The 26,062-nt window shown below is 48.5% G+C and overlaps 12 protein-coding genes and 1 non-coding gene across 13 annotated transcripts; 6 read left to right on the plus strand and 7 right to left on the minus strand.

The window, feature by feature from the left end:
* The first annotated feature begins 556 nt into the window (after positions 1 to 556).
* On the plus strand, positions 557 to 2,054 carry BO85DRAFT_412251 (uncharacterized protein). Its single transcript, XM_025657558.1, has 6 exons — positions 557 to 752; positions 796 to 1,180; positions 1,227 to 1,344; positions 1,390 to 1,457; positions 1,504 to 1,534; positions 1,601 to 2,054. The coding sequence occupies exons 1-6, from the start codon at positions 582 to 584 to the stop codon at positions 1,947 to 1,949; spliced, it is 1,122 nt and encodes a 373-aa protein (XP_025519591.1). The 5' UTR covers positions 557 to 581; the 3' UTR covers positions 1,950 to 2,054.
* An 806-nt stretch (positions 2,055 to 2,860) lies between these two features.
* On the minus strand, positions 2,861 to 5,334 carry BO85DRAFT_388608 (putative MFS transporter). Its single transcript, XM_025656714.1, has 8 exons — positions 4,971 to 5,334; positions 4,843 to 4,919; positions 4,725 to 4,795; positions 4,381 to 4,672; positions 4,263 to 4,334; positions 3,498 to 4,193; positions 3,335 to 3,439; positions 2,861 to 3,270 (listed from the first exon to the last, which is right to left on the minus strand). The coding sequence occupies exons 1-8, from the start codon at positions 5,050 to 5,052 to the stop codon at positions 3,043 to 3,045; spliced, it is 1,623 nt and encodes a 540-aa protein (XP_025519592.1). The 5' UTR covers positions 5,053 to 5,334; the 3' UTR covers positions 2,861 to 3,042.
* Positions 5,335 to 5,520: 186 nt separating this feature from the next.
* Positions 5,521 to 6,695, plus strand: BO85DRAFT_388609 (GNAT family N-acetyltransferase). Its single transcript, XM_025656715.1, has 3 exons — positions 5,521 to 5,760; positions 5,817 to 6,250; positions 6,309 to 6,695. The coding sequence occupies exons 1-3, from the start codon at positions 5,718 to 5,720 to the stop codon at positions 6,633 to 6,635; spliced, it is 804 nt and encodes a 267-aa protein (XP_025519593.1). The 5' UTR covers positions 5,521 to 5,717; the 3' UTR covers positions 6,636 to 6,695.
* BO85DRAFT_412258 (Zn(II)2Cys6 transcription factor) lies at positions 6,660 to 8,384 on the minus strand (the record flags this gene model as incomplete). Its single annotated transcript, XM_025657559.1, has 5 exons — positions 8,338 to 8,384; positions 7,987 to 8,276; positions 7,862 to 7,930; positions 7,538 to 7,809; positions 6,660 to 7,469 (listed from the first exon to the last, which is right to left on the minus strand). The coding sequence occupies exons 1-5, from the start codon at positions 8,370 to 8,372 to the stop codon at positions 6,660 to 6,662; spliced, it is 1,476 nt and encodes a 491-aa protein (XP_025519594.1). The 5' UTR covers positions 8,373 to 8,384.
* A 345-nt stretch (positions 8,385 to 8,729) lies between these two features.
* On the plus strand, positions 8,730 to 10,434 carry BO85DRAFT_412260 (acetylcholinesterase; the record flags this gene model as incomplete). The annotated part of the gene is made up of 2 exons (XM_025657560.1): positions 8,730 to 8,920; positions 8,973 to 10,434. The coding sequence occupies 2 exons, from the start codon at positions 8,730 to 8,732 to the stop codon at positions 10,432 to 10,434; spliced, it is 1,653 nt and encodes a 550-aa protein (XP_025519595.1).
* An 87-nt stretch (positions 10,435 to 10,521) lies between these two features.
* Positions 10,522 to 12,109, minus strand: BO85DRAFT_388617 (NAD(P)/FAD-dependent oxidoreductase; the record flags this gene model as incomplete). The annotated part of the gene is made up of 1 exon (XM_025656716.1): positions 10,522 to 12,109. The coding sequence occupies one exon, from the start codon at positions 12,107 to 12,109 to the stop codon at positions 10,559 to 10,561; it is 1,551 nt and encodes a 516-aa protein (XP_025519596.1). The 3' UTR covers positions 10,522 to 10,558.
* Positions 12,110 to 12,570: 461 nt separating this feature from the next.
* Positions 12,571 to 13,309, plus strand: BO85DRAFT_501107 (DUF3237 domain-containing protein; the record flags this gene model as incomplete). Its single annotated transcript, XM_025664157.1, has 2 exons — positions 12,571 to 12,911; positions 12,965 to 13,309. The coding sequence occupies exons 1-2, from the start codon at positions 12,651 to 12,653 to the stop codon at positions 13,307 to 13,309; spliced, it is 606 nt and encodes a 201-aa protein (XP_025519597.1). The 5' UTR covers positions 12,571 to 12,650.
* Positions 13,310 to 13,692: 383 nt separating this feature from the next.
* gmdB (general amidase GmdB) lies at positions 13,693 to 15,671 on the plus strand (the record flags this gene model as incomplete). Its single annotated transcript, XM_025664158.1, has 5 exons — positions 13,693 to 13,998; positions 14,058 to 14,333; positions 14,388 to 15,263; positions 15,318 to 15,405; positions 15,472 to 15,671. 5 exons carry the CDS (start codon positions 13,693 to 13,695, stop codon positions 15,582 to 15,584), a joined length of 1,659 nt encoding a protein of 552 aa, XP_025519598.1. The 3' UTR covers positions 15,585 to 15,671.
* Positions 15,672 to 15,787: 116 nt separating this feature from the next.
* BO85DRAFT_434348 (uncharacterized protein) lies at positions 15,788 to 17,050 on the minus strand (the record flags this gene model as incomplete). Its single annotated transcript, XM_025658462.1, has 2 exons — positions 15,788 to 16,819; positions 17,015 to 17,050. 2 exons carry the CDS (start codon positions 17,048 to 17,050, stop codon positions 15,788 to 15,790), a joined length of 1,068 nt encoding a protein of 355 aa, XP_025519599.1.
* A 922-nt stretch (positions 17,051 to 17,972) lies between these two features.
* Positions 17,973 to 19,853, minus strand: BO85DRAFT_361923 (MFS general substrate transporter; the record flags this gene model as incomplete). The annotated part of the gene is made up of 9 exons (XM_025655602.1): positions 17,973 to 18,205; positions 18,266 to 18,379; positions 18,433 to 18,622; positions 18,676 to 18,776; positions 18,824 to 19,097; positions 19,142 to 19,281; positions 19,331 to 19,397; positions 19,443 to 19,558; positions 19,604 to 19,853. The coding sequence occupies 9 exons, from the start codon at positions 19,851 to 19,853 to the stop codon at positions 17,973 to 17,975; spliced, it is 1,485 nt and encodes a 494-aa protein (XP_025519600.1).
* A 1,295-nt stretch (positions 19,854 to 21,148) lies between these two features.
* BO85DRAFT_412269 (C6 transcription factor) lies at positions 21,149 to 23,690 on the plus strand. The gene is made up of 4 exons (XM_025657561.1): positions 21,149 to 21,693; positions 21,759 to 22,271; positions 22,313 to 22,644; positions 23,141 to 23,690. The coding sequence occupies exons 1-4, from the start codon at positions 21,313 to 21,315 to the stop codon at positions 23,655 to 23,657; spliced, it is 1,743 nt and encodes a 580-aa protein (XP_025519601.1). The 5' UTR covers positions 21,149 to 21,312; the 3' UTR covers positions 23,658 to 23,690.
* Positions 23,691 to 23,730: 40 nt separating this feature from the next.
* BO85DRAFT_445109 (sulfurtransferase) lies at positions 23,731 to 24,979 on the minus strand. The gene is made up of 2 exons (XM_025659179.1): positions 24,793 to 24,979; positions 23,731 to 24,727 (listed from the first exon to the last, which is right to left on the minus strand). Exons 1-2 carry the CDS (start codon positions 24,945 to 24,947, stop codon positions 23,959 to 23,961), a joined length of 924 nt encoding a protein of 307 aa, XP_025519602.1. The 5' UTR covers positions 24,948 to 24,979; the 3' UTR covers positions 23,731 to 23,958.
* Positions 24,980 to 25,507: 528 nt separating this feature from the next.
* On the minus strand, positions 25,508 to 25,591 carry BO85DRAFT_t50. The gene has a single exon. It is a non-coding gene; the product is annotated as a tRNA-Gln (tRNA).
* Positions 25,592 to 26,062: the final 471 nt, after the last annotated feature.

A 26,062-nucleotide genomic window follows, 5' to 3' on the forward strand; every position in this document is an offset into this window, starting at 1 on the left:
CGGGGTATAATGGTTATGTTAAGCTTCCTCTCAACGGCGTGGTGGCGGCCCCACTACCCGTCTATCAACTGACCATATGAATCCTGTCCTGCCAGCGGGACATCCAGTTTGTGACTGTTCGCCTTGTCTATCCACCAGTGGCACGGATCTACTGTAAGGCTACCAAAGTGGACGATCCAGGGCTAGCCAGACCAGCTAATCCCTGCCAGCATCAGCACCGTATTATGCCTTAGCCGCCACACGGGATTTGTGACCTCGCTGGCTCACCTTTAATCGAGAGAATTATTGGCTACCAATGCCAAAGAACGAAACGATTAATACACGAAAGGAGAGGTTACTGGAAGTAAGGGATGTCTATCAGTCATCGCAATTCCCTTTCAAGGAGAATTTGATGTCACCCGCTCATCGAACAGTTCGCCAAATGAAGGTGGAGGCTGAAATCCTTCGCTTGTCGGAATAATACTGTCTGCGTTTCCCTTGCTTGCCCTGCAGGTGACCGTAAATATCTGGATTCTTATTCATGCTACGTGTTCCTCGTTCGATTGTGTGTCACGTCACGAAATCCTGTGCTACACGCAACAATGGCTTCGTCAGAAGATGGAAATGCCAGCGACAATAAAGGTCCGATGATCCTATCGGTCCTATGGGCACTGACAGGTCTCACATCCGTCCTTGTCATAGCGCGCATGTACATCAGGACAAGTCTTTTGCACAACCTCGGACCGGACGACTGGCTGATCACAGCGTCGTTGGTATGTATGTACCATGCGAAGGATACAACACTAACTTCAACAGGTGATGGGAGTCGTCTACTGTGCCATCACGACAATAAACGTGGATATGGGATATGGGAAGCATGCATGGCTATTGAGCGAAAGAACTGTGGAACGTGCCACATTCCTCAATTGCTTGAGCTTTCTTTCCGGGATAATCTCATTCGCGATTCCGAAGCTGGCGGTGACTGCGATGCTCAATCGGATCCTCAACCCAAGTATGACTCAGCGCATATGTCTATGGACATTGACTGGATTCGCTGCGGTTGTGTCAGGGATATGCATCATTGTGCTGTTCACGATGTGCGACCCGCCCGAGGCGTTGTGGAAGACACATCTGGTGACAGAAGGCAAGGCAACTTGCAAAGACGTCTGGATCTTGATCGACTACGCAATATTCACTGGAGGTTGGTTCATGCGACCATTGATGTTTGGTAACAACTGACAACCCAGCCCTATCCGCGTTTGTCGATCTGATGCTGGCCGTCTATCCGAGCACGGTGCTGATGAAACTCCACATGTCGTTGCGCAAACGGCTCGCGTTGTGCGCAGCCTTAGGTCTGGGCTCGGTGTAAGTATATGCATATTCATGAGGAATCAGCGACTAACCTAGCAGTGCTTCCGCAATGGCCATCGTCAAGTGTACACAGTTAAAGGGGTTAGCCGATAAAACCGACTACACCTGTGAGCATACCCATCACCAACCAAAGAGAAATACTGACATCAACAGACGGCACCGCCGAACTCGTCATGTGGACAAAGTAAGACCATCTCTACGACATCCTCACAAATCTACAATACGATAATAAACACAGACCTAAATGTAGCATCGAGTCCAACGTCGTCATAATCGCCTCCTGCACCCCGACCCTCCAGCCCGTTCTCGAACTTATCCTCGGTAAACGCACCACAAGCTCCTACAACAACAGTCGCAACCGCTACAAGGGGAGTTCACAACTGCCCGATTCCTCCTACGACCATAGCAAGCTGTCCAAGCCACGAAAGCCCGACTACGAGGTCACAACGGCGGGAAGTCAGGAGAGCATTCTCCGAGAGGAAACCAATGGGCGCATTGAAAGTCATCCGATGGGAGCGATTCGACGGACGGATAATGTAACCGTGGAATATGAGAGTCGGTCGAGAGAGGATCCCGAGGAGCCACGGGTGTCGTGGTAGTTTCTTATCGCTCCATCTTTTTGTATACTACTATCTTAAAAGCGTTTTCTCTCACTTCTATCCTTATCCGATCATGTGGATATATTGGTTGGTTGCGTTGTTGACCTGCTCGACACAATGAACTAACACCATCAAATCACAATGTCAGTTAATTAGCGACAAGAAAAACAGAGAATATAGCATTTCAATATATTAAAGCATTCAAAGAGACAAAGCAAGTCAAGCCCCTGCGATTCGATCTATCAACTACCACAATCAAACTCTGAACACCAATCAACCATCCCGTGTATAACTCACGGACCCGAAGCCACGCCACAACAAAACCAAAGCCCCACCTTCAATCTCACCACATTCACACAAACGAAACAAGCAATAACATAGAAAATAACTTCTTATTATATACCCATGCTGCGCAGTATCCGATCCACGGCGTATTCATTCCCTGGAATAGAAACCTGGACACCTGATGGACAGGTACTAGTTCTACTCCATAGTGGGCCCGGAACGGCCATCCGTCCAATAGTGCCATGTGGAATAGATTGAGTCCGTTGTGCTATGCTATATGAGGAAGTAGTTTGTTTCTGAGGTTAAGACATCCTAAGAGTCGAATGTCAATCGAAATTTATGTTCCCCATATATCGCTCGGTCATATTATCAATACACAATGATATTTGTGGATTTATTGCAAAGTTTTGTAAGTGGAAATTATAAATGGGGGGCTTCTTTGTTTGCCAAGTCAGTCGTCTAGGGCACTGTTTGGTCATGTGTAGATGTATGCTTTAAGTTTCACCTTATCTGTTCCTATTCCTGGGTAGTGTACAAAGTTCTGGAGAAAATATTGCCACTGCATACTGTGTGGACTGGTATCTGACAAGAAGTAAGTTGAGCCCGAGAAGGATTCTACACACCGTCTCGAGATGAATCCTTCGGGATTTTCTCGGTATCGGGCATTTCCAAAGCACAGGTAGATTTGACTACTATATCTTTTGGCTTCCTTCACTACTAGCACCCAGCATTGACCATTTGTGGGGTACATTGGGTTCTCATTCTACATCCATCATGCCATGTACCTAGTGCAACCCGAATAAATAATCTATTTCCCAGCCATAATCCGATACCTCTCCGCGGTGGCCCTCCTCATCCGCTTGCCCCAAACCACCATGGGAATAATGGTCAAGGTGATGGCCAAACTAATAAATCCACATGCAATAAACATGTTCTGCGCGCCCGATCGGTCTAGCCAAGGACTTATTGCGAACGGGATGCCGATGCTGATGGCATTGCGCATGAAGGCGACTCCTGTGAAGGCGTCTCCAGTAATCTGTTTAAGAAAAACTCGTGAGAAGGTGTCTCATAGTAAGGTAGTGGCAGTGTGATATACTCACGTCACGGTAGGAGTCAATAACCAACGTCAGTGATGCATCGCTGATACTGCCTAGTCCGAAGCCGAACAGAGCACCACCAATACTGGGATATATCCAGTGCATTCCCTGGTCGGGGCCCGTTAGCTTGTCTTTTAACGATTATAAGCGACGGTGTGAGGCTTACCCGTGCAATCGTGACTCCAAACATTATCAACCCCCCAGCCATTGCAAAGGCAGGGAAATGAAGAATATACAAGCGCATCTCCGGTTCATAGTATCCTTTGTTGCGCTTTGAAAAGAACAATATAGACCAGTCGCCGAGGAAGCCACCATAGACAGACCCGATGAGGTTCCCGATAAACGGACCAACACTCATGAAGCCGATTTGCTCGGAGGTGAAGAGATACGGTGGCAAAGGGAATACCAAGCTGAGGGTGGAGGATAGAATAGTTAACCAGACCACGCCAAAGGCATACTGCAAGGCACAGAAAAGGACAGCAGGAAAGGCAGCGACGACGTAGAAGGGACGGTAGAAATATGGCCAAATGGACTCGGGGGAGTAGGTTATCAAGGCAAATCGCTGTCTCCATGTTCTCATTGGGATCCTATAGTCTAGCTCGTGGTGATCTGCTGGTATTGGACTCGTTTCGGCTCGACTGGCAGAACACTCAATATCCCGTTTGCGATCGGCTTTTATGTTGTCGACTGTATGTTCGCAAGATTCGTCGACGCCGGGGATGACTGGTGTATACTTTGTTTCCTCGTAGAAAAGCACAAATAAGACAAATAGAACGGCGTTAGTGATACCAAGTGCTTGGTATGATGCTCGCCAGCCTTGATTTGTGGCTTGAGTCCCGGCCGCCATAGGAGTGAGAAAGCTCTGTCAATAAATGAGTGAGCGTGTCATGAGCAGGCACATAAGAATTATTTCTCGGGAGGTTTGACATACACCTATCATGACCATAGTCATATACAAACCATTCATCCCCCCACGATGGTGCACGAAAAAGAGGTCGGAAATCTGTAGGGGTCAGTAAAGGATGATTCAGCAGAAGGGGTATCACTACCGTAATCTGCACGATTGATTCATTTGTTGCTCCAGCAAGCCCCTGTAGCAAGTTAGTAGCATACAATTCCGCAAGAGTATGCAACTTCGACGTCCAAAAAGAAGTTGCCAACATGAGGGCCGTCGAAACGAGATACACGGGTCTTCGGCCGAACTTCTTCGCTAGAGGAATGAAGAACACGCAGCCGACGGCAAGGCCAACGAAGTTCACAGACATGGCGCGGTTCAGCTGGGCATATGTCACATCGAGATCTACTACCATCAATTGCCAGAAAATTGCCTGGATCGAAAGCCTATCGACCACCATTAGCACAGAGCCATCTGTGAACGGAAGAAGTAACTAACGCTGTAAATATGAGTGCCGTCACAGCGAGAACGAGGGTAAAGTTGCATATTTTCCGCGCTGTACTCCAATTCTGCAATCGTCAGTGGTCTCGGATGCCACCAAACGCGGGATACCGACCAACGGTTCATTGGGATCGCTGGACGGGACAGGATTTAGCATAACCTGGCGGTTGCCATGTGCTCTTTCATCTTCGTCTGCTTAATGGTGAGATTAATTTGCGATGACTTCAGCTAGCCTTTTCATACCTTGGATCAGACGGAATGTCCCAGGTGGCAGATTGTCGTGTGGGTCAGGAAATAGTGGGTCGCAGGGCTGATTCTGTGCCATTAAGACTTGCTACCAAGCGAACACGGTGATTTAGGACAAAGATATTGACCAGTCAAGGGATAAACTGGGTCATTCGCTGTGATATCAAACAATCAAGATGTAAGGACGTTCAGGGGAGTCATAACGCTATATACTATCCTGTGTATCAAAGTCGGAGCACCGACACGTACACCATACAGATAGCTCATGTCTATCAAGTGGTAGGAAGTCAATTACTTGGTATCAAGCCAAATGCGGGGGTATGCACCCAGTCGAGATAAGAATTGGCGCCAAATGGAGCCGATCTGCCATCTGCTGAAGGATGAGACCAGTGCGGGATGGGGTCGACCTGCCTGAAAAGGAATGATGAATGCATATCCGCATACCGCACTCGGGGAACAAGACAGGCTGATGTGCGTGATCCCCACGACATCATTCGTCCAGCTGGCCGAGCAGTTAGCGAACAGCCTCTTGTGATGTTATCAATATGCATCAGATCAAACTTGGATCCAAAACAAAAGAAGCAGGTTGACCCTGCAATCTAGTCACAGGCGTCTCTCCTCGGCACCAGGACATTTATCATCCCTACATTGAACCTGAAGTATACTTCGTTGGCAACCTCCAAGCGACGATAAGAATAGTTTAACACCTGCGACTGATATGAAGGGTATCAACCATCGATCGCAATGACCGCCAATCAAACGTTGCGACTCTTCCGTGTCCACGACGGTACGTCCAACCCAATCACCTCCTCGGAGCCTTTACTGAAACATATCGTCATAAAGAACGAAATTCAATAAGTGCAGTTGCAAATACAATTACTACTTCTTTTGCTCAAGATCCTCTGATCACATGGTTACGCCCTCGAGCTCCGGCCTGGTCGAAATATAACATCGAAATATGCAACTGGCAATATCGTCGGGTCCAGCGAGCTGTTGCAGAGGGCATAGTTCTGCAATCGGGACCGATTTACCAGATAGCCCGTTGCTTTCCTCCTAGACCTTCTGAACCGTGCCTTGTTGAACCCAACGTGAAAGGTTCAATCGCCAAGGAGAGCTGGAGCGAGGATGGCGATGAGGATAAGGATTCAGGAGTTGTGGCCCTCTTATTTCCTCCTCGAAGGCATCAAAAATGGACTTTAGAAAAACTGGTGCTTCAATTCAAGCTGGTTTTCCTCGATATCTTTTGCGCCCGTCGGGAAAGTGGTACCAATGTACAGGTATGCTCCGAAAGCCGATCTGACAGCATGGACGAAATATAACGATTGAGTTTTTCAGAGACTAGAGATCATGATGAAGAGCCATGACGACACAATTGCTCGTATAAAGAAGCTGCAGCGGCTGTCCGATCTATGGTATTTGGAGGTTGTGGCTGTTCATCCCTCTCTCCAGGGTCGCAGCCTCGGCAAGAAAGCGATGACATGGGTGTTGGACCATATCAAGCACGAACCAATCTTACTAGAGTGTACAAGTGAGAGTAACATCTCGTTCTACCAAAAACTGGGGTTCGAAGTTGTTGAAGAAGTCGAGTTGATGGAGGGTGGTGAAGCAGTCAAGTTGTGGTTCATGCTACGGCAAGTTTCTAAAAGCGAACACAGTAAATAGCAAAATGAAAATGGCGAAACCACATCAGAATAGGCCAAGTTCTATTCCTCGTGACTGCGCAATCTGATGTATATTGATAGTGTTTTGAGGATAGGTCCAGTACTCTTCCAGTAACTCCAGAAGTAGTCGATATTGCTTGTTCCAGAAAGGTCCCTCTGCGATTGCCACCAGGATCCTCCGGATAAATTCTCTTAAGTCGGGGTCCTTATTCAATGCATCCGTTTGAAGGCCAGCGACGAAGACAGGATAAGGAATGGCATTTATGATTAGTGTAACCTTTCCCTCTGCTTCTGAGGACGCTCGATATATAGCGTCGACGCAGCTGAGAAGTCGCATGATGATCACCGCCGTTGTTGGAAGTGCTGATTGTCTTTGGCTTCGTCCTCGCTGTGCTGGGTTATCGTCCAGTTCAAAAGGCAGTCGCATTGCACCATGTCGGATCACCAACATCCCAGCCAGTCGATATGCTTCCCACAGCTGGCACTGCATAAAGCACCCTCTGGAACCGGGCCAATCCCAGAAATCTTGTTCTGTTGCGCCCTGATAAATACAAGAGAAAATGTCAACCAAGGATCGCGGTAAACCACTCATGACCTCCACATCATACTGTTCAGATGGGTCCGGCATCGATTGATTGCGACAGTACTGCCGCCAGAAACCTAGATATGGGTGTTTTCTACCTATCGCGAATGTCGGGAGATCCATGATTCCCATTACCTCTAACAAATGGGCCCGAAAGGGAGAGACCTGATCATGCGACCGTATCACACTGTGTGACTGTAGGATGTTATACATCCCTCGGAGATGCATAGTCCACGGTATCCCTTGCATAATCTATATTCACATATCAGCTAACTAGTTTGATAACTTAGGAGATAGGGATGGAGAAATATGAGACGTACGCCGATAGTACACAACAGCAATCCAGCAGTTAGTGTACCATCCTCTAAATAGGCTTCGCTCTGATCTAACTCGCTACGGAATTTGTTCAGGGCCGCGTCAAAGTACTCGAAGAATTCAGACTTCAAATCCGGACGTATAGAGACCTGTAGTGTGATGCATATTTGATACAGCGCTTCCGATTGTTGACACAGTCCTGGTAGTCGTACTTTGAGTGGTATCTCACCGTCGTGCATAGTCGTGGAGTGAAGGACATTGATGCCAGATGAGAGGACTATCGATATTGATCAATATCACAATCAGTAGTAAACATCTATCAGACTCACAGTCACTGAACAATTCTGCATAGCGATTCGTCTTCCAAGTCTCGGATAGTAACGGGCTGAGTAGCAACTCTAGTTCAGTGGAGTCAACAATCATCACGACGAGACGAGAAGCCACTACTACCTACCCTCAGTTCCCTCTGCTGAGATGTCAGATCCAGAAGATTTCCGCACTTGATCAGCTACCTGCAACTGCCGCTTCCTCTCCCGAAGCAGATCTCTCTGTCGTCCTTGAAGCCTCGGCGGAATTGACGACTCGGCAGGCGCATCGGCGCCGGTAAATCTCCCTCGCGAGGCAATTCCGGTTCCCCAGCGGAGACGAACATCATAACCCTCACATGCCACTCCGCGTTGAGCACAAACCTGACATGTCGGGCGCGCACGATCACACTTTCGACGGCGGGCTTTGCAGGTCCAGCTAGACGGTAAATCAGTTTCATGGAAAGTGGAGAAAAGTAAAAGATCGGGAGTGACCCTACCATCCCTGGTGGGTTCGGCGACCGGGGGTCGACATTCCTATTTTGAGTGGTGATCGGATAGAGATGAAGAACCTCGCATGCGAGCAGCGGATGGGAATTAGCTTTTAGCACAGATGCGGGGAAGATAACAGGACAGGAATCCACACTTGTTTTTGATTAGGTTTGAGGGTCGACCTGCCAATTTGAGTGTAGCCTGGAGATAGCTAACGTGGGAGCTACCGTCCGGGGTCAGATAAGAAAAGCCGAGGTTCGAATATGCCTATAGAAGCTATCTCAGGTCCCTATGACAGACTGCATATACTATACTCAATCAACTGGCCCTGTAATATTATTCGGCATTAATTCTCATCTTCTCATCTTCTCAGCAAGGGCCAACGGGTCAACTGGTCAACATGTCTTTCCAAATTCCTACCACAAAATGCACGACAGAAATTCCCACCCTCGGCCAACTTGAGGGTTTTCAATTTGCGAATGGTGCCCAACAATACTGTGGAATACCATATGCTGACCTGCCCAAGCGCTGGACAAGATCAACACTCAAGACTTCTTGGACAGGCTCTAAACATGATGGAACCAAAATGGGGTAAACTTACCTACATCTCAATCTCGCTGTAGACAGCCTAACGGATCTGTAGAAATGACTGTCCTCGGCCCTACTCCGAAGGAGACGACAGCGATGACCTCGTTCCAGTGCCACCACCTGCTCACTTTCCGGATACTCCAAAAACAGACGAACTAACTGGGCTTGTGATGAACATCGTAATTCCATTCGCCCCAGCCTCCGACAGGCGAAGTCTTCCCGTCATGGTATACGTCCATGGAGGCTCCCTACTCTATGGAGGCGCGAATCTCCCCATCTTCGACGCTGTGAATCTCGTTTCACAGAGTATTGAGATGGGGAAGCCAATAATATGTGTGAATTTCAATTATCGCGTCGGACTCGGAGGCTTCCTCGCAAGCGAAGCCATACGCCGTGAGTTGCAAGATGATGGGTTTCAGGGCTGTGGGAACTTCGGCTTCACCGATCAGAAAGTTGCATTCGACTGGGTTCAACGGTATATCGCGACACTCGGCGGAGATCCCGATAATGTCACTGCAGTAGGGGAGTCTGCTGGTGGGATATCGATCAGTAACCAGCTTGCAGCTACTCATCCACCGAGATTCCGGCGCGCCGTCTGTATGTCAGGACTTTCTGTCTCCATTCCTCCTTGGACTATCGAGCAACATGAGGCTCTCTTCCGGGCAGTTTGTCGGTATTTCAAGATAGACGCTTCACAATCCGATGTATTGGATCGACTCCGACAGATTCCGCAGCAGAAAATGGCGAATTCGACCCCGGCCATCCAAGGCGTTCTTTCAGGAACTGGGAACCCTTGTCTCGATGAATGGTTTTATCAGACCGATCCCTGCGAGATACAGAAGGCACCAACATGGCTGGAGGCCTTGATGATTGGGGATACATACCACGAGGGGGTCATTTTCCATCTTAATCTTCTCGACGACGATTTTGCTTCCATTCGCCGAACATTGTTAGATCATATCCAAAATGACGATGAGACAGACCAAATTCTGAGGGAATATGACATACACCACGCGCTTCCGCATGACATGCTTCTCGGGGGCGTGGAACACATGTGCGGAGACGCGGTTTTCAAGATTCCCAACTACGCCACTGCGCTAGAAAACACTACGCTTCGCGATAAAGGTGGTCTATTCCTGTACCATTTTGATCAGCGTTCTCGCCTTAAGAATCCGCTGGAGGGGACGGCATACCATGCCCATGAGCTCTTGTATCTTTACAAAAACCTCGAGACAGAGATGGATGAGAGCGAAAGAGGACTGGCGGAAGGGTTTGCTACTGCTTGGATTAGATTCTGCAATGGAGAGGCACCATGGTCAGCACGCAAGGGAGAGTGGAAAGTATGGGGACCAGGTAGTGTTCAGTCTGTCAAGAACGAGGAAGAAGATGAAGAGACCAGATCATATCAACGGATGAAGCGGATCCTGGCCATGGGTAACGGAGAGACTTGGAAACGATGGCTTGCTGGGGTGGATGTGCTGGTTAATAAGAGAATGAATATGGGAAAGGTAGCATAATTTTTCTAAGATACTATTTAACAATAATGAACAAGATGACTGGGCTGTCCACGGTATTTCACATTAGGAGAAGCTTTGAATCGATCACCCAGCTCATTTCTAATCAAATTGCACCTTTGTGTTACTAGTATGAGCGCTCTTGCACATGACGCATCAAAACAGCCTTCTTGACCCTATCTTCCGTCACCAGCATTTGCTCTGGAAACCACGAAAGATCCGTAGACTCAGTCTCGAGCAGTTTATCATCATGGATCAGCAACGTCGTCGCCAATGCTTTGCCACACAACCATGCCAGCACCATTCCCTCCCCTGAAAAAGCAGCGGATACCCATTCAGCACCCTGTCCTTCATTATGGAGTCCACGCTGGGTTGCCGAAACAGGAAGCCGTCCTACCCAGGGAAGTCCATCTGCACTAAATCCCATATTTCCGGTCCACATCTGCTCCACGCTCTGTCGGGCAACATTGCCCCAATTGTTACGGCCAAACACCGCACTTAGCGCACCCGATAGATGAATATCAGCATACAGACTGATGTCTGAGTCTGTTGCGACGCCCATATCGGCAATTCCACCTCCCCCTCCCTGAGCAAAACCTCCACCGAACATCATCATCTGTCCGGCCTCTGATTGCGGCAACTGCGTGAGGTAGTCGAACCCACGATCGTAATTAAAGATCCAGGAGTGCTCTTCTCCCTGACACCGGAATTTCTGTCCCGGGTGTTGCGCCGACATCTGTCCACGTATAGGATAAATGCGACCTCTCAAACCAGGTACGAGGTGGCCAACATGAGCATTTGTAGAATGAATGACATGACGAGTGCGAATAACACCCCTGGATGTAGATACCAGGTATCGCAGACGCGAATCACCTTTCTCACTCATGTCCTCCTCGATACCAGTCACAGGCGTATTCGTCTCAATCAGCAGATCTCGCGGGAACTCTGCCTTCAATTGGCCCAAAACACCAGTGACAAATCTGTAAGGCCAAATGGCCCCTCCCGGGCCAGCAACGATCCCTAGCGCACGAGGAAGACAGAAATCATCTGGGATCTCCTCTCTTTCATACATCTTCCATTCCTTCGTCTCGTCGGGCAAACCCGCCTTCAGCCGGCGTACCCGCTCTCGGGCATCTTCCCACCCATCCTCGTCGAAATAAACGCTTAGAAATTGTACCCTTCGCGCTTGACAGTGCCCGGTAAGTCCGTACTCCTCCGCAGTATCAAGCATCTCGCGTAAATGTGCCAGGCGAAATTTCATGATCTTCTTCGCTGCGTCAATGCCGTGCATATCCTCAAGATCGGCGAATTCCTCCGCCGTCTCGAGAATATGCCCGCCATTTCGGCCGGTCGCGCCACTACAAACGTCGCGTGCTTCGAGGATGACCACAGCCGGTCTTTTGCTGTCAATCTGGCTCTTCTCTGCCTTTCGGGATTTGAGAAGCGTCCTTGCGATCGAAGTGCCGGTTACTCCAGAGCCAATGATCACGACGTCCGCTTCTGATGGCAGAGTCGCGGACTGGGCTTTTGCCAGGTCAGGGTGTGGAGAGCGCAACCAAAAGGATGATGTAGGGTTTGATGAGGGAAGGCCAGGGTCGGCAAAGGCTCTGTCGAGGGCTTTTTGGCGGTCTTTGGCTGGGATTGCTGGATTAGAGAGCTGAGCTTGCACGAAGGCCATGATGTTTAGCGGTGATGCAGTGCTGTACTTGTTCTGGGTATGGTTGCGATGGAATAATCGTGTTCCTCTTCAACGAAGCGGGGCTACCTACGGTGAATTGGATCGATCTTAGTAAGGCAGGATTGGCTTCTCAGCTTCCAAATCGGACTCCGCGGAGAGCGATGACTTCCTTGATAGCGCAAGGAGTCTGTGATAGTCGCATGGACTTGATGGTTATGGTTAGAGAAAGGTTCGATCCGGAAGGTTGAGCCGAAGGCTATCTTTGTCTTTGATTATCACTCTCGGGTATTATGTAGCCTGCTCACTCTCTTATCGAGGGTCGACCTACCAATTAGGGTAATAAGCTATCCAAACCCCGCACTGAGGAAGCCCTGCGGGGTAAACATGGCGCTATATTTTGTATTCAACATATTAGAAACCTGGGTTATAAGTATTGCGAGCGAAAGAGTTGATACCATATTATTGTCGGCATCATAGAGATACTATTACCACGCTGGGATAATCTTGACATTCTTGGTATACATTGCATCACATTACCACAATGACTGCCAAACCCGCCGACTCCCCGGGAAACACCTACTATCCAAAGAGTCCTCCGATGCGCCGTCCAAGTCTAACATTCCTGTATCGACTCGAATGCACCATCGCCGCAGAAGAGATCAATCTCGGGGCACCCCATGGCGCAGGCATCATTCGCAGCATTGCAAATATCACTGGAGGTACCTTCAAAGGACCAGAACTCGAGGGGACGATCCTCCCATTGGGAGGAGCAGATTGGGCAACAGTCATTGAAGGAACACACGTGAGTCTATCCATCATTGCTATATTATCTGAAGAAACAACTAACAAACCCAGTCCATGACCCTCGACGCCCGATACACTATCAAAACGACAGATGGTCACCACCTCTTTGTGCAGGCGCATGGGCTCTACCGTCCTGGACCAGGAACCGAGTACGCGAAGCAGGTTGCAGATGATCCAGCGATGAGGCCTCCACCGACCGTTACTCAGGATGATGTTGAATTCTTTTCGCATCTACGGATTGAAGCGGGTGGGGGCAAATATAATTGGTTGAATGGGTCGGTTTGCGTTGGAGTGATGAGTTGCGAGAACGATAGGATTATTATTGATGCGTATTATTTGACGAACTTTGGGGGTGTGAGGCCGGATGATGTTGTTGTTAGGAAGTCATCTCATTAATAATGGATGGTTACCTAATGGTGTTATCTCGAGTAATCGAAAAATCTATAAGATCATAGTGTGATTCGGCCTGCTCCTTCAGTTCGGTCAATATCATTAGCGGCACATGTCCCGAGGTTGATAGTCTCATCTTCATTATATTACCCGATATGAAAAGCCGGGTATGTCTGTATACGTCAGTGCGTCAAACTAGCCTGTTCAGGAAGGTCGACGCACTTCTACTGGGTCACCCTACACAATGGGTTGTTTCAATAGTAGTCATGCTAACGGCTTCCAAAGTGGAGTAACAGTTATCTAGATTGAGGGGTTACAGATAACCATCCCCGCACTATATAACTCTAGGCTGCATCAAGTACAACAACGCACATACATCAAATCACAAGATGGCCCAAACAACTTCTACAACAGATGACTGGCGCACCCTCGTGGCCCGAAAGCGCAAGCAATTAGACGCACAAATCCCTTCCGAGTGGCGTCTAACAGATACATTCCTCGCAACAATCCCCGCCAATGGCCGCCTCATCGAAGCCGATGTGATCCGTAGCAGTGGTATTTTGTCTGAGAAGGAGCTCAGCATTACAGAGAATTATTCTGCGACTGAGCTTCTAGAAGAGCTATCAAAGGGGAAAATAAGTTCCGTTAAGGTTACAACTGCGTTCTGCAAGAGGGCAGCTATTGCCCAGCAACTTGTATGTCCCTTCTTTCTGAACACCCCCAGTACGTGGTACAAGTATTACTGACAATTTAGACCTCATGTTTGACCGAGCATTTCTTCCAGCGGGCTCTTGAGCGTGCTCAGTTCCTGGACGAGTATTTACAACGAGAGAAGAAACCGTTCGGACCGCTGCACGGCCTTCCTATCAGCATCAAAGATAGTTTCTGTATCGAGGGTATTCAGAGCACTGTCGGATATGTCAAATTCCTTGAGAACAGCCCGGCTTCACACAATTCAGCCATCGTTGAAATGCTATTGAATCTCGGCGCTGTGCTCTACGTCAAGACCAATATCCCACAGACGATGATGGTCAGTCACCACCATTTTTCTCTTCACTATCTATCAACACTGACAGGTTTATAGACAGGGGACTCAGAAAACAACATCTTCGGTCGAGCCCTGAACCCCCACAACACCAACTTGACTTCCGGCGGCTCAAGCGGAGGCGAAGGAGCTCTAGTGGCATTCCGCGGCTCAATCTTAGGAATCGGCACAGACATCGCAGGATCAATCCGCATCCCCTCCCTCTGCTGCGGCGTGTATGGCTTCAAACCTAGCATTGACCGCATCCCGTGGGGCGGCCAAGTAGCCGATATAGCCATGGAGGGAACTCCCGGTCTTAAGCCGTCCGCCGGACCACTTGCTCATAACCTGAACGACATCGAACTATTCATGTCGACCATTATAAACGCAAAACCCTGGATATACGACAGTACCGCAAGCGCAGCACCCTGGTCATACCCAAAAGCCTCAGTTGCTGAGCCCAGCCAACTTACCATCGGCATCCTCCCCGAGAGCAAGGACTTTCCCCTGCATCCACCCGTCAAGAGAGCGCTGCAGACCGCCATATCCGCTTTGGAAACCAAGGGCCACCATATAGTTTATCTCTCAGAAACCCCGGGCATTGATTTCGCATATGCGAACCGTCTCGCCTTCCAGTATTTCATCTACGGCCCACACACCGACCACATTGCAGCCAGCGGCGAACCACCCGTGACATCCGTGGCAAAGATGTCCTCACCCATGTTCACGGGTCCATTTCCAGTAAACATGGAACTACCGCCATTCGAGAAAATAGACGCATTGCACAAGGCGCGCAAGGCATATGCCGAGGCCTGGCGGAAGACCTGGGTTGAGAACAATATGGATGTCCTTCTTGCGCCCGGGGCGCAGAATACGGCTGTTCCACATGATACATTTGGATGGCCGCCCTATACGGTTGTTTGGAACTTGCTTGATGTGAGTGTACCCTCTTAGACAGTTCGGGGGAGTATGTGGCTAATGATAGTGTAGTACCCTGCTTGTATTATTCCGTACGGCAAGGCTTCGAAGGAGCTTGATCATGAGCCGATGGCTATTACTGATGGAGTCCAGCCTAGTTGTGAGTTGTCTATCTATTGCTAACAGTTCTACATATTGGGGGTATGAGCTAATTCTTGATGTTTAGATGTTCCGGATGCTGTCGATGGAGCACCATGTGCGATCCAAGTTATTGCACCTAGGTTTCAGGATGAGAAGTGTCTTTTAGCTGCGAGAGTTATCGATCGAGCTATTCGATGATGAATCTATGTATCCACTCTACCGATCATTTCATTTCAATTCACTTCATACTCGTGATAACCCCTTTTGTCATGCTGGAGATAAAAGTACATCTGAAGTGCACTCTTCATCCAACCGCTTTACCATGTATCAAGCCTTGTCGAAAACGGAATTGAGAAATCATACCCCAGGCCAGATGCAGTAACTTCAATAACTCTGCTGAATTACAGCTCATCATGTAGGGCATGCTTTCCAATCTCTTCCTCAATTATCTCTCGACGCTTCGTTCCATTAATGAATAAGACAGCCGAGTGTTGTAAGTAACCGTCTTCATCTTCGACATAACCAGCCGCTTTGTCGCAGGTCAGTTTTTCAAGGCCGTAAACGGAGAGTATATTCCCACTGCTGTCCAGAACTGGAAAGCTCAATTCGCTTCTCCTCCAAAAATCCCGATACCGATCATGCATTTTCAACCCACTACCCTGTTCCTCCTTCGGTCTCAATAAGACGTTTCCAGGAATTTGCATTGTTTTATCATGCTTGCCCCACCACAGTATGCCTTCCGGAATCTGGCACATCCTGTCTTCGGGGATTGTGAGCCACATCAATTCATAGTCGGAGTCAATGGTGCCGTCTGTGTGGTGGTCCTCGATCCACAAGGGGCCGTCCGTCTTTGGGCCGAATATCGTAGGAGAATCTTCGTAGACTATAGCTGTACAGTGCACTTCCAAGAACGAAATCTTTGGCACATAGATCCACCCAGGCTCAAGCTGTGTCCATCCCATGCTGGTGCCATCTGTCTTGCCCGCAGACTCCGTAATGGACCCGGAGTACTCCGCTGTAAACGTCCATTCTCCGGTTACTCCTGAACCTCCAAATTTTGCTTGCATCCCTGCCTTCCATCCATCGGTTGCCGATCTGGTACGTGAGTAACTAATGTCCCTCCTGAAATCACACTTGCCTTGAATGCCACAACAAGAAACTCCTGGCCCATTGAGAGTATTGGTAACGGCCTTATGAATGCATTTTCCCGCTTTTAGAACTTTCAATCTGGTTCTAAGCTGCCGTTCTTTGAAAAGAGGACATCTCCATTCCTCGGTCGTATTCCACTCATAGCTGAAGGCATCCTGTGCCTTGAATTGTTTAAGCTGTGGATAAGCGTCATATACGGAGGCTCCTAGGACGGTGCTTAGGCTGATGGCCGCCACTATTAGTAGAGTTGCTTTCCACATTCTCGCGTCTGGCGTTTCGGGTAGCTGAAATGTATGGTTGGGTCAGTTATCGAACTCCAATATACCGCCAACCATTTGGAACTAGAAAAGAAGCTAACCTCTCAGTAAATCCGAGTTACTGTCGGGAGCTTATGAGGTAGAAAAATATGCTTGGCTGGCTCACTGAACTGTTATTATGCGCTGGAATCTGGCAAATATCTCTTCGAATCACCCCAGTACATTAGGTGGGATTCTCGACTGAATACCATCTGTCATGATGATGCAATCTATGAGCCGTCTACAGATCTAATACTACAGTTGCAAAATCATCAAGAAGCACGCATAACCAAGGGTTATATAGAAGCCTGTGGTGTGTAGTTGTCATCTAGTCAAACGGCAGGGTGTTCCTGTAAATGGCTGAAATGGCTACGATATACTACGAGTCTCACAACTCGACGGGGCACTACTATATTGCCACGATGTAGCATATTCTACTGCTACGTTTTATCTGCGTAGCTAGGGCCCATGGGAAATATCAAGCTATGTAACTATATAGTCACCCTGCAAGACTCTGGTTGTCCGCATTCGAAAACTCAGTAAAGTATTAACCAAATCGAAGGTCACTTTGATAAGTCATCTGTGTAACACCGGGAATATTATGTGGTGATATCCCAGAGAGCCTTTCTACAGACACGTCATATATAAAACTCTGCGCGACTGTCACACGTCGAGAGTTTGATTTGGGTTAAAATCACCATGTGATCATATATACCATGGAAACCATCGGAATCCATTTTCGACGAGGAAATGTTTCTAGTTCTTTGGCCGCTTCTGGAGCTCTTCGTCAATGAGGCTTCCCAACTTCCTTGACTACAGAGTACAGCCTGTCGAACTGGGACAAATCAGATCCTAGATTAAGCCAAATGGTAAGACTCTTTGGACTGATTTCGGAAGATACACGACCACCAGGAAATTCCGTCTAGAGGACAGGAAAAGAAGAGAACCGCCCTGAGTATGAGCTGTACCCTGTTAACAGAAACTTATCCAGAACTCAATACACAATAAACTGATTGCTTTTGTTATAAGTGTTGACGATATAGACTGAACTCCGCGTTGACCAAGTTAAAGATTATAGACCTCTTTTAGTTCTATTCAATCAGATGAACTCTATCACTCTATATAAAAGAATCCTGAAACTCTAAAGCATATATCTAAATGTAGGTGACTTATCCCCCATCTCGCCAAGCTCCTGTGCCGAATATTCCGGCCGAAGCTCCACCAGTTTATCCACACGCTGTCGGTTGATGCGCACATATGCAAACCTCGTAATCACGATAGCCACCACGCCCATAATTCCAAAGGCAAGTTCCAGCGCATGGCCCATGATATATTGTGGGGAGTCGCGCGTGCGATAAAAATGGGAAGCCATGGCTAATATTTATTAGCACGTTCTGCCTAAACGCCTTCATGAATGGGAAAGGGGGTAATTACCTCCTGCAAAGTTCCCAATACCAATGTGTATCGCCATTCCTGCTGCTCGTTTATGTTCCGCAGCGAGATTGCTGCTTAGCCATGTTATGAGGGCGGGAATAGCGGGGTATATTCCTTTTGCATTTTAGGATGGCCGACAATACGTGTGATAGTATATGGGGGCTTACCTAGGATCGCAAGGAACACACCAAAGTATACAAGTCCCGGAACCCATCTTTGCGATCCTGCCAGACAGACGAAAAATCCGGCGACGATGCAACCGATGTGAAAGAGGAGAAGCGGTGAGCGCTCGCCATTGCGGTCTGCAAAATATGCTGCCAGAATGGCAGCCATGGAAGCTATGATGTACGGGGGTACCTAATCAGTCAGTCATGATACACGTTGCGGGTGTTGATGTCCAGGGCCATTACTGTAAGAAGCTGCGCAGTAGACGACGTATATCCTAGATCGCGGATTATGGTCGGTAGGAAGAATGATATCCCGTATAGCGGACAGACGGCGGAGAAGTATACTGGAGACCATTAGCAGAGACCTCACCGACCTGATGGAAGAGCATACTAAGAATGGCCATATAGACCTGCCAATCCTTGGCCGCATCCCACACGTACTTCCACTTGAAGTCACCAGCCTCGGGAACCACATTGCCATTGTTGGAGAATTGTAGACTTAAGCGGCGCAGAATCCAAGCTCGTTCGTCTCGGGTCAAAAATGATGCCGTATCAGGGTAGTCGTAGAGAAAGAAGTATGACATGACAGCCACGACAACTGTTGCGAGCCCTTCGATAATGAATATCCAGCGCCAGCCGGAGTACCCGCCAACACCGTTCATTTTCTGACTTGTTAGAATTGCACAGCAGATAAAGTTCCATAACTTACACCGATCGCAAATGCAAGTAACCCCGAAAAGGCACCTGCAATACTCGCCGCGCTGAAGCATAAGGCTTGGCGGAACTGAGCTTCATGACGAGAGTACCACATCGTGATATAATAGGCCACTCCCGGGTAAATACCCGCTTCTTCATGATGTTAGGATAGATCATTTCTTGTGGTTGGTGGATATCTTACCTGTGGCACCGAGGAATATCCTCGCTATCAGCAGACCGTGATAGTTGGTCACGATACCCATTAGAGTCTACGGACAATTAGAGTCGTACTAGCTCGGCGAACGGGAACGAACCATCACCGTCCCCCACGCCACCATCAGTGACGGTATCCATATTGAGGGCCTGACTTTCTGCAAAATAAGGTTCGATGGTAGCTCAAACACGGTGTATGTGAAGAAAAAGACGGTCACTAAACAATCAGAAATCCATCAACAATATGGTCGGCGCTACATACGTGCCCAGTTGTACTGTGTGCCTCCGAGATGCAGATCTTCCTCCATGCCTTCAATCCTGGCATTTCCGATATTACCCCGATCGAGGAATGAGAATAGGTATAGGAGGGTTAGCATCGGCATGAGACGGAGGTCCATCTTGCGCAGGAGCTTTCGCTCGTCGATGTGGTCGAGATTACCCTCGACATGATTGAAGTCGCGGCATACTGTTTGGATTCCATTGCGTCGCTTAGACTGTTTCTCGGTCCTCATGTCGAGGTCGGACAATTGAGGTGCTTGCCTTGTGAAGCCACGGAGGTTTCTTGATGGCTTTGAACCGTTGAAGGTCTCATGGGACAGCCCATGAGTTTTGATTGATGCAGGTCTATTAGTGTGGCTGAGGAACTATGTAAGGGGCTAGGGAATGTGGGCGAGAAGATCATTATTCCATTCGTTCCTCACAGAAAGCTTCCAGCGATAGGCTAATTCTTCAACGGGAATCATTTTTGCATTGGATATTCCGTATGCATGGGTCCGTTCCCGCCATCCTAGATGTTAAGAGTAGATCATATGCCCAAGGCAAAGGCAGCAATAATGCATGGGTAAGTATGGTCATCATTTAGAAGTGAGACAAGTTACGTCTCCTTTGGTATCTCAGAAGGCAAATAGAGTGTTGTGATCTGCGAGCAATGTTTGCTGATCGGCCGATCTTCACAACGAGAGTTAAATGCACCTTTGCAATGGAAAAATCCCATTACGTTCATGATCCGAAATTTAGCATCTAATGTACTTCAGTGCCTGTGAGACTTTATTCGTTTCAACCCTAATTATTGTCCATGTGCCAATGGGCGGTGCTCAATTATTAGTGGACACCTTGTGATTAGAGACTGATCAGCGTTCATTAGCGTTGCCTAGTATGGGCAGCGATCGATGACATATGAGATAATCCAGTCCCGATCAGTAGGGTAAGACAATGATCGTCCTTGCATCAAACCTTGCATACACTGATCGGGAGTGTCAAATGAGACCATTAGGGGCTGGGTGGCTGGCTATGGTCATCTCACCCTTGACGTGTGTAGGTGAAATGAGCACATCGTAGTCCCAGGTGTTGTTATCGCCTTACTCTTTCAGGAATGGTGAAAGTTGGCTCCCATCATGCAAGTCTTTATTGGAAGCAGACTTTGGAGTCTGTGATGATGACACACAGTTAGAGGCAAGCATCGATCGCTTCGACGTGAGTCTATAGATGAGTGGGCATTCTTGATCGTGTTCGTGACTCATGATTAGGTCCTATTTCAGTACAAGTCTTGATACATCTACCCCAACGGATGGTGGTCCATGAAACGTACTATCCTATCCGTCATGTTGACGGCATTATAAAAATACCTCAATACTGTCTGGATAATAAAGGGAGAACAACTGGCGAGAGTGGAATTGGACAGTTGATGATTAACCTCGAGACGGTTTTTGTGTCATCCTGTCATCTCCCAGTCAAGAAGCGCATTAAGGGCCGTGCCCCCAAATCACTGACCGCCAGTTCGTGATGGTAGGCGATAAGATAGCAAGCCCCACCGCGGACCGAATTCCAATGCGCTGGGACTTAGATTTTGTTCGATCCAGACCCCTCCGCTTTATCTGTTTGCCACCATTCCACAACCAATCGGTATTCTGACCAGAAACCATGACGAGTTGCTAGAGCCCGCTTCATTCAAGCTTCTATCCACCAGAGGCCATGTCTGCGCGGAAGGTTCCTTCGCCCAGCCAGCCCACCAGTCTTGGCCCACCAGAGGCCGCGACTGCCGGGCGAACCGCCGGGAAGGTTCTGATTCCCCGGGATCGATCGAGGATCGTACCGGCTAGCCCGAAGATACGTACCTCTCGTGCTTGTGATTCTTGTCGGCAGCGCAAGGCCAAATGCAATGGGGGAAAACCGACATGTACCCAGTGCGAGAAGTTCGGGATCGAATGCAGGTACTCAGAGCAAAAGCGGACCCAGGAGAAAAGAGAACTTGACATGTTGCGGGCGGCTATTAAGCGGCACGAGCGGATGCTGCAACTTCTGTCGCTTCGCCCGTCCAGCGCCGCAGTTTCCACCAGTGGAGAGGGTACATATGTGAGCTTCATTATCATATCACTGATCCCTGTCACTGACGACCAGCTACTAATCCAGTCATGTAGGTTGTGAGTTTGCCGCAAACAGAAGGGCTAGCTACCCAGCAAACGCTGTCTGGTAGCTTGGACCGCACGATGGAGCTTCTGCAAACACAACTCCGTGAGCTGCATTATGTGTATCAAAATGTCCACGATTGTGACCTTACAATTCTTCCGGCTGTGGTGGACACGATCCGCAGGAGTTCCTCGGTGCACGACGCAGCCAGTCTACTGAGTCAACAGATGTCATCACAATCCCCGGGTATGACACTGGAGAGGATGCAGAGGTCGTGGCTGACACGGCTATCGGGAAAACCAGAGCTGGTGAACCGAACACCCCCATACAGCGTGAATGCTGCAGAACGCTGGACGGCAATTGTTGATAACGCGGCCACTTCGCATCTCTTTTCTTTCTTCTTCGTTTGGGATAACCCAACATGGCATATCGTTGACCCGGTGTCATTCCTGGGTGATTTCCAGCGTGGAGGGACACACTTTTGCTCGTCACTCTTAGTCCATACTATTCTTTTTTATGCGTGTGTACGTATCCCATTCTCTTTATGACCTCGCTGACGGAGTAGCACCTTTCCTACGACTTTGAAAAGCCATGGGACCGGCGCATGGAGATGTCTACCGCCAGAAGACTTCTGCGGGAGGTGGAACGCCTGTGGCAGTGTGATAAGATGAATATCTCTCTTCCCACCATGCAGTCAGCCCTTCTCTTAGGGTTATTCTTCTGTGCTTCTGGAAAAGACAAGATCGGTGTTCAGTATATCCGGTATGGCGCACAAATGGGGTTGCATCTGGGCTTGCATACCTCGTCGCCTGAGACAGGCCAAACCAATCCAGCAGAGGCAGCTCGCATTAGGCGAGCTCATAAACTCATAGCTAGTGCGGTCTATGAGGTGCAAACGTAAGTCATTAAAAGATAATATGCAAAGCAGTCACTAATTCAATAGTCTGTCTTTGCAATTGGCAAGGATACCGTCAGTATGGCCGGGGCCGTCAGAGCTTTTCTTATCTGAAGTAGAGGCAACGGCGGCGGATGTCAATCTGCAGTGGTCACCATACCCATTTACCTATCCTGTTTACAAGCCCTTTTTCCATACGGGCCTATGGAGCAGACGGGACCTATTTGTTATTATTAATGATGTGGCGGTTTTGCAGCGGCAGCTCAGTGGACAAATAGATCTGTCTGGATGGCAGCAGGGTGCTGTACTGTATCGGAGACTTATAAGCCTCGAGATGAATCTTCCTGTCGTCCTTAGGGTGCAGCGGAATAGGACTCCCCACAATCTGTGTTTTCAGTGAGTGGTCCGAACGCAGTCACGGCTCTATGCTAACAAAAGAAGCATGTATTACCACATTACAACAGTCAACCTCTGCGGGATTTTCGTGACCCGTAGTAGCACCGGACTGACAGAAGAACTGATACGATCCACTAAATTCGATCCACAGAGAGTACTAGGCGAAGCGATGGACTCGATTGCGACATTAATATTGCTCTATCGGGTGTCACATGGCTGGAAGTCCATCCCAGTAATGATGGTTCACTACTTTATGGTGGCAGGTGTACACGCAGCCTCGCACTTGGAGTCGTCAAAGTGGCGCGAAGTGTTGGTCAGCTGTGTCTCTGGTCTCTGGCATATGGGCCTGGTTTGGAGGGTCTGTCGACCATTCTTGCGGACCATCCAGTTAGTACTCAAGAGCAAGGACGAGACGTTAATCCCCATCGAAGCAGTGTCGATATTGAGGGAATTCAACGAGAAGGTGTGGAATCAGAACGAGGTAAACGCGCTGGCCGCCAACTACGTGGTGCAACACCATCCCAGTCAGACACTTGCGCTGGACCATGACAAAAACTTCCAGGGGAAAGGCCTCGAGAGCTTGATACGAGATTTCGAGAAACTGAGCACGGATGATTAAGACGAGGAAGAATGAAGAAAGTAGGAGAATGAGAAGCGGAGGAAAAGTACCGGTCTGTATACGGATGACTGTAAACTAATGTTTGTTTATGTTTGACGATACGATGCAGTACATGAGCTATGAGAATATACGACTCAGGCAGCAATATACCATGTGACCTTCCACTTTCAAAAATTTGACTTGTGCGCTTTCAGTCTAAAATGGTCTATTTGAGTCCAGCTCTTTCATGTACAACACAGCCGTCCCATATATACAAGTAGTTCTATCATGTACATCCTCCACCATATCCACCATACAGCTGTCATGACGAAACCTCGATCAATTCATCCCCTACCCTCCTCGTCCACTCCATCCAGCTACCATCATACACCCTTCTGGATCCCTTCGCCCCAACCAACCTCAAAGCTAGATCTAATGATGCAGCCGTAACCCCCGAATTGCACGTCAGGATGTATGGCACACCCTCATCTTCTTCCGCCAACGCGCCCGCATCCGTCAAAACGCCCCTCAGTTTCTCAGGAGCTAGTATCATCCCAGTCTCAGCTTCCAATAGACTAGCCAATGGCACATTGACCGCTCCAGGAATATGCCCGGACCTCAAACTTGGAGTCATTTCCGGCTGTACACCTTGAAACCGACCTGGTATCCTCGCATCGACAATCCTCACCTTCTCCTGGTCCCTCCCAACAACAACATCCTTTACCTCCTCGAACGCTATTACCCTTCCGGTGTCAAAGTCTCTCCCTTCCACGACATACTCATCGCCTTGCTCTCCTCTCTTCCCAACCACTGGAACCTCTATTCCCTCAGACCCGGAATCTACGGGCAGCCGCATCCGCACATACTGCCTGAAGTTATTCAAGACGTGCACATCCTTATGTCCAAAGAGCTCACACATAAACGCCAGCCGCGGGGCATGATACGTGCCTATCTCATCTGCATCGTAGATAACTAGAATATCATCGTTGCGAATACCGAGTGCAGTCATTGCAGCGGCGAAGAGGGAAGGCAAGGGAAGCATGGAAGGGTAGGGAGAGGCGGTGTCACGGATTTGATCGAGGTCGAAAAACCTAATTGGCAATGAATCTATCAGCATGCGGTAGTGGGGTGTAAAGGGAGCGGGGACATGGGGTACTTTGAGCCTGGAAGGTGGAAGGATTCGAAGGACGAGTGGAGCGTGGGACGGTAGGCTGCTAAGGGGACAATCCGCCTACGCTTGGTGGCATTGCATACTGCCGCATTGTGATGGTATTCAACTGGAGTTATGAGAGGAGATTGGAAGGGGTTCATTGTTCAAACTCCGATAGTTGTAGATGGTGAGGGATGAGGGGAGAATGAGGGGAATTGCCGTTATCGGGATATCAACTTAGGCATTGGTTATGCAATTGTGCGTATTTGTCAGCTATGCCCTCGGGGACCGACTCCGCCCCTTCCGGTCGGGATAGCAAGAGGAAGAGTGCGAGGTATGAGCTGATGAGGCAGTACTACAATATACTGTCAGTGAATTCACTTACTTTTGAAATATAGGTGATGACAAGAGCAGTTGCAATGAAACGAATCGTAATAGCACCAGGTTTCTCTTGGTTGTTTTGCGATACCAACGACCTGAGCACTTGATGTAGTACGACTACAAATATCACATGAATATATATTTCTGAAAACGAAGACGGACGACTTGCCAAGATCATACGGCTATCATTACTATCGTACTTGCTGCAAAACCTACCGGCTAACTATATCTATATATCTAACTCATAATGAAGAAGAAAGAATTGGAAAAAAATAAAATGAGGAGAGTAAAGAGTCGAGGGTGATGCGAGGTGGGTAAAAAGAGGAAGGGAAAAAAAGAAAGGTCGTGCCCGGGATCGAACCGGGGTTGCCGGAAATCTGGTAAGATTCAAAATCCGGAGTGATAACCCCTACACTACACAACCAGGTGCTTGTGAAAAGTTGAATTTGCTGATGGTATATAAATGCCTTTTGTTTGCGAAACGAATTGTAACTGCCCTGAAGGATTCACCAAAACAATTATCCACACCAGCTGTGATGAATAACCACATCTACGTACTATATCCACAAGGCTATGCCCATGCTTAGAGAGAACCCTTTGCTCTGCCAAGACAACTTTTAATTATTTCTAGTCGACATTCCGGAAAGCTCAATACCTCCAGATGCCCTCTAAACTGATGATTCGTCCAGAAATTACACCGAAAGGGCTAATAAAATTGTGGTGGTTGTGGCTTTGATCCTGTACAGGCTCGGTGTCGACTAATAATGAATGCATTTGGTTGTGCCTGAGAAAACACTCCGATGACGGCATTCCTTCGGGCTCAACAGCACAGCTGAGAGCGGCAATCCTTGACTGTTTGGGATAGGCAGTCAGCGCCGTCGATCCGCGCAATCTT

This window comes from Aspergillus piperis, assembly GCF_003184755.1.
Source record: "Aspergillus piperis CBS 112811 unplaced genomic scaffold BO85scaffold_2, whole genome shotgun sequence".
NCBI lineage: Eukaryota > Fungi > Ascomycota > Eurotiomycetes > Eurotiales > Aspergillaceae > Aspergillus > Aspergillus piperis.

Excerpts from the sequence above, each read along its gene's own strand:
- BO85DRAFT_388608 (XM_025656714.1), bottom strand. The coding sequence starts at position 5,052 with ATGGCACAGAATCAGCCCTGCGACCCACTATTTCCTGACCCACACGAC. Across the intron at positions 4,920-4,970 it reads GACATTCCGTCTGATCCAAG|ACGAAGATGAAAGAGCACAT; the intron begins GTATGAAAAGGC and ends ACCATTAAGCAG. Across the intron at positions 4,194-4,262 it reads TGACTATGGTCATGATAGGT|AGCTTTCTCACTCCTATGGC; the intron begins GTATGTCAAACC and ends ATTTATTGACAG.
- BO85DRAFT_388609 (XM_025656715.1), top strand. The coding sequence starts at position 5,718 with ATGACCGCCAATCAAACGTTGCGACTCTTCCGTGTCCACGACG. Across the intron at positions 5,761-5,816 it reads ACTCTTCCGTGTCCACGACG|AACGAAATTCAATAAGTGCA; the intron begins GTACGTCCAACC and ends ATCGTCATAAAG. Across the intron at positions 6,251-6,308 it reads AAAGTGGTACCAATGTACAG|AGACTAGAGATCATGATGAA; the intron begins GTATGCTCCGAA and ends TGAGTTTTTCAG.
- BO85DRAFT_412269 (XM_025657561.1), top strand. The coding sequence starts at position 21,313 with ATGTCTGCGCGGAAGGTTCCTTCGCCCAGCCAGCCCACCAGTCTTGGC. Across the intron at positions 21,694-21,758 it reads CCAGTGGAGAGGGTACATAT|GTTGTGAGTTTGCCGCAAAC; the intron begins GTGAGCTTCATT and ends CCAGTCATGTAG. Across the intron at positions 22,272-22,312 it reads CTATTCTTTTTTATGCGTGT|CACCTTTCCTACGACTTTGA; the intron begins GTACGTATCCCA and ends CTGACGGAGTAG.
- BO85DRAFT_412251 (XM_025657558.1), top strand. The coding sequence starts at position 582 with ATGGCTTCGTCAGAAGATGGAAATGCCAGCGACAATAAAGGTCCGATG. Across the intron at positions 1,181-1,226 it reads CTACGCAATATTCACTGGAG|CCCTATCCGCGTTTGTCGAT; the intron begins GTTGGTTCATGC and ends CTGACAACCCAG. Across the intron at positions 1,345-1,389 it reads GCCTTAGGTCTGGGCTCGGT|TGCTTCCGCAATGGCCATCG; the intron begins GTAAGTATATGC and ends CTAACCTAGCAG.
- BO85DRAFT_445109 (XM_025659179.1), bottom strand. The coding sequence starts at position 24,947 with ATGAACCCCTTCCAATCTCCTCTCATAACTCCAGTTGAATACCATCAC. Across the intron at positions 24,728-24,792 it reads TTCCACCTTCCAGGCTCAAA|GTTTTTCGACCTCGATCAAA; the intron begins GTACCCCATGTC and ends ATTGCCAATTAG.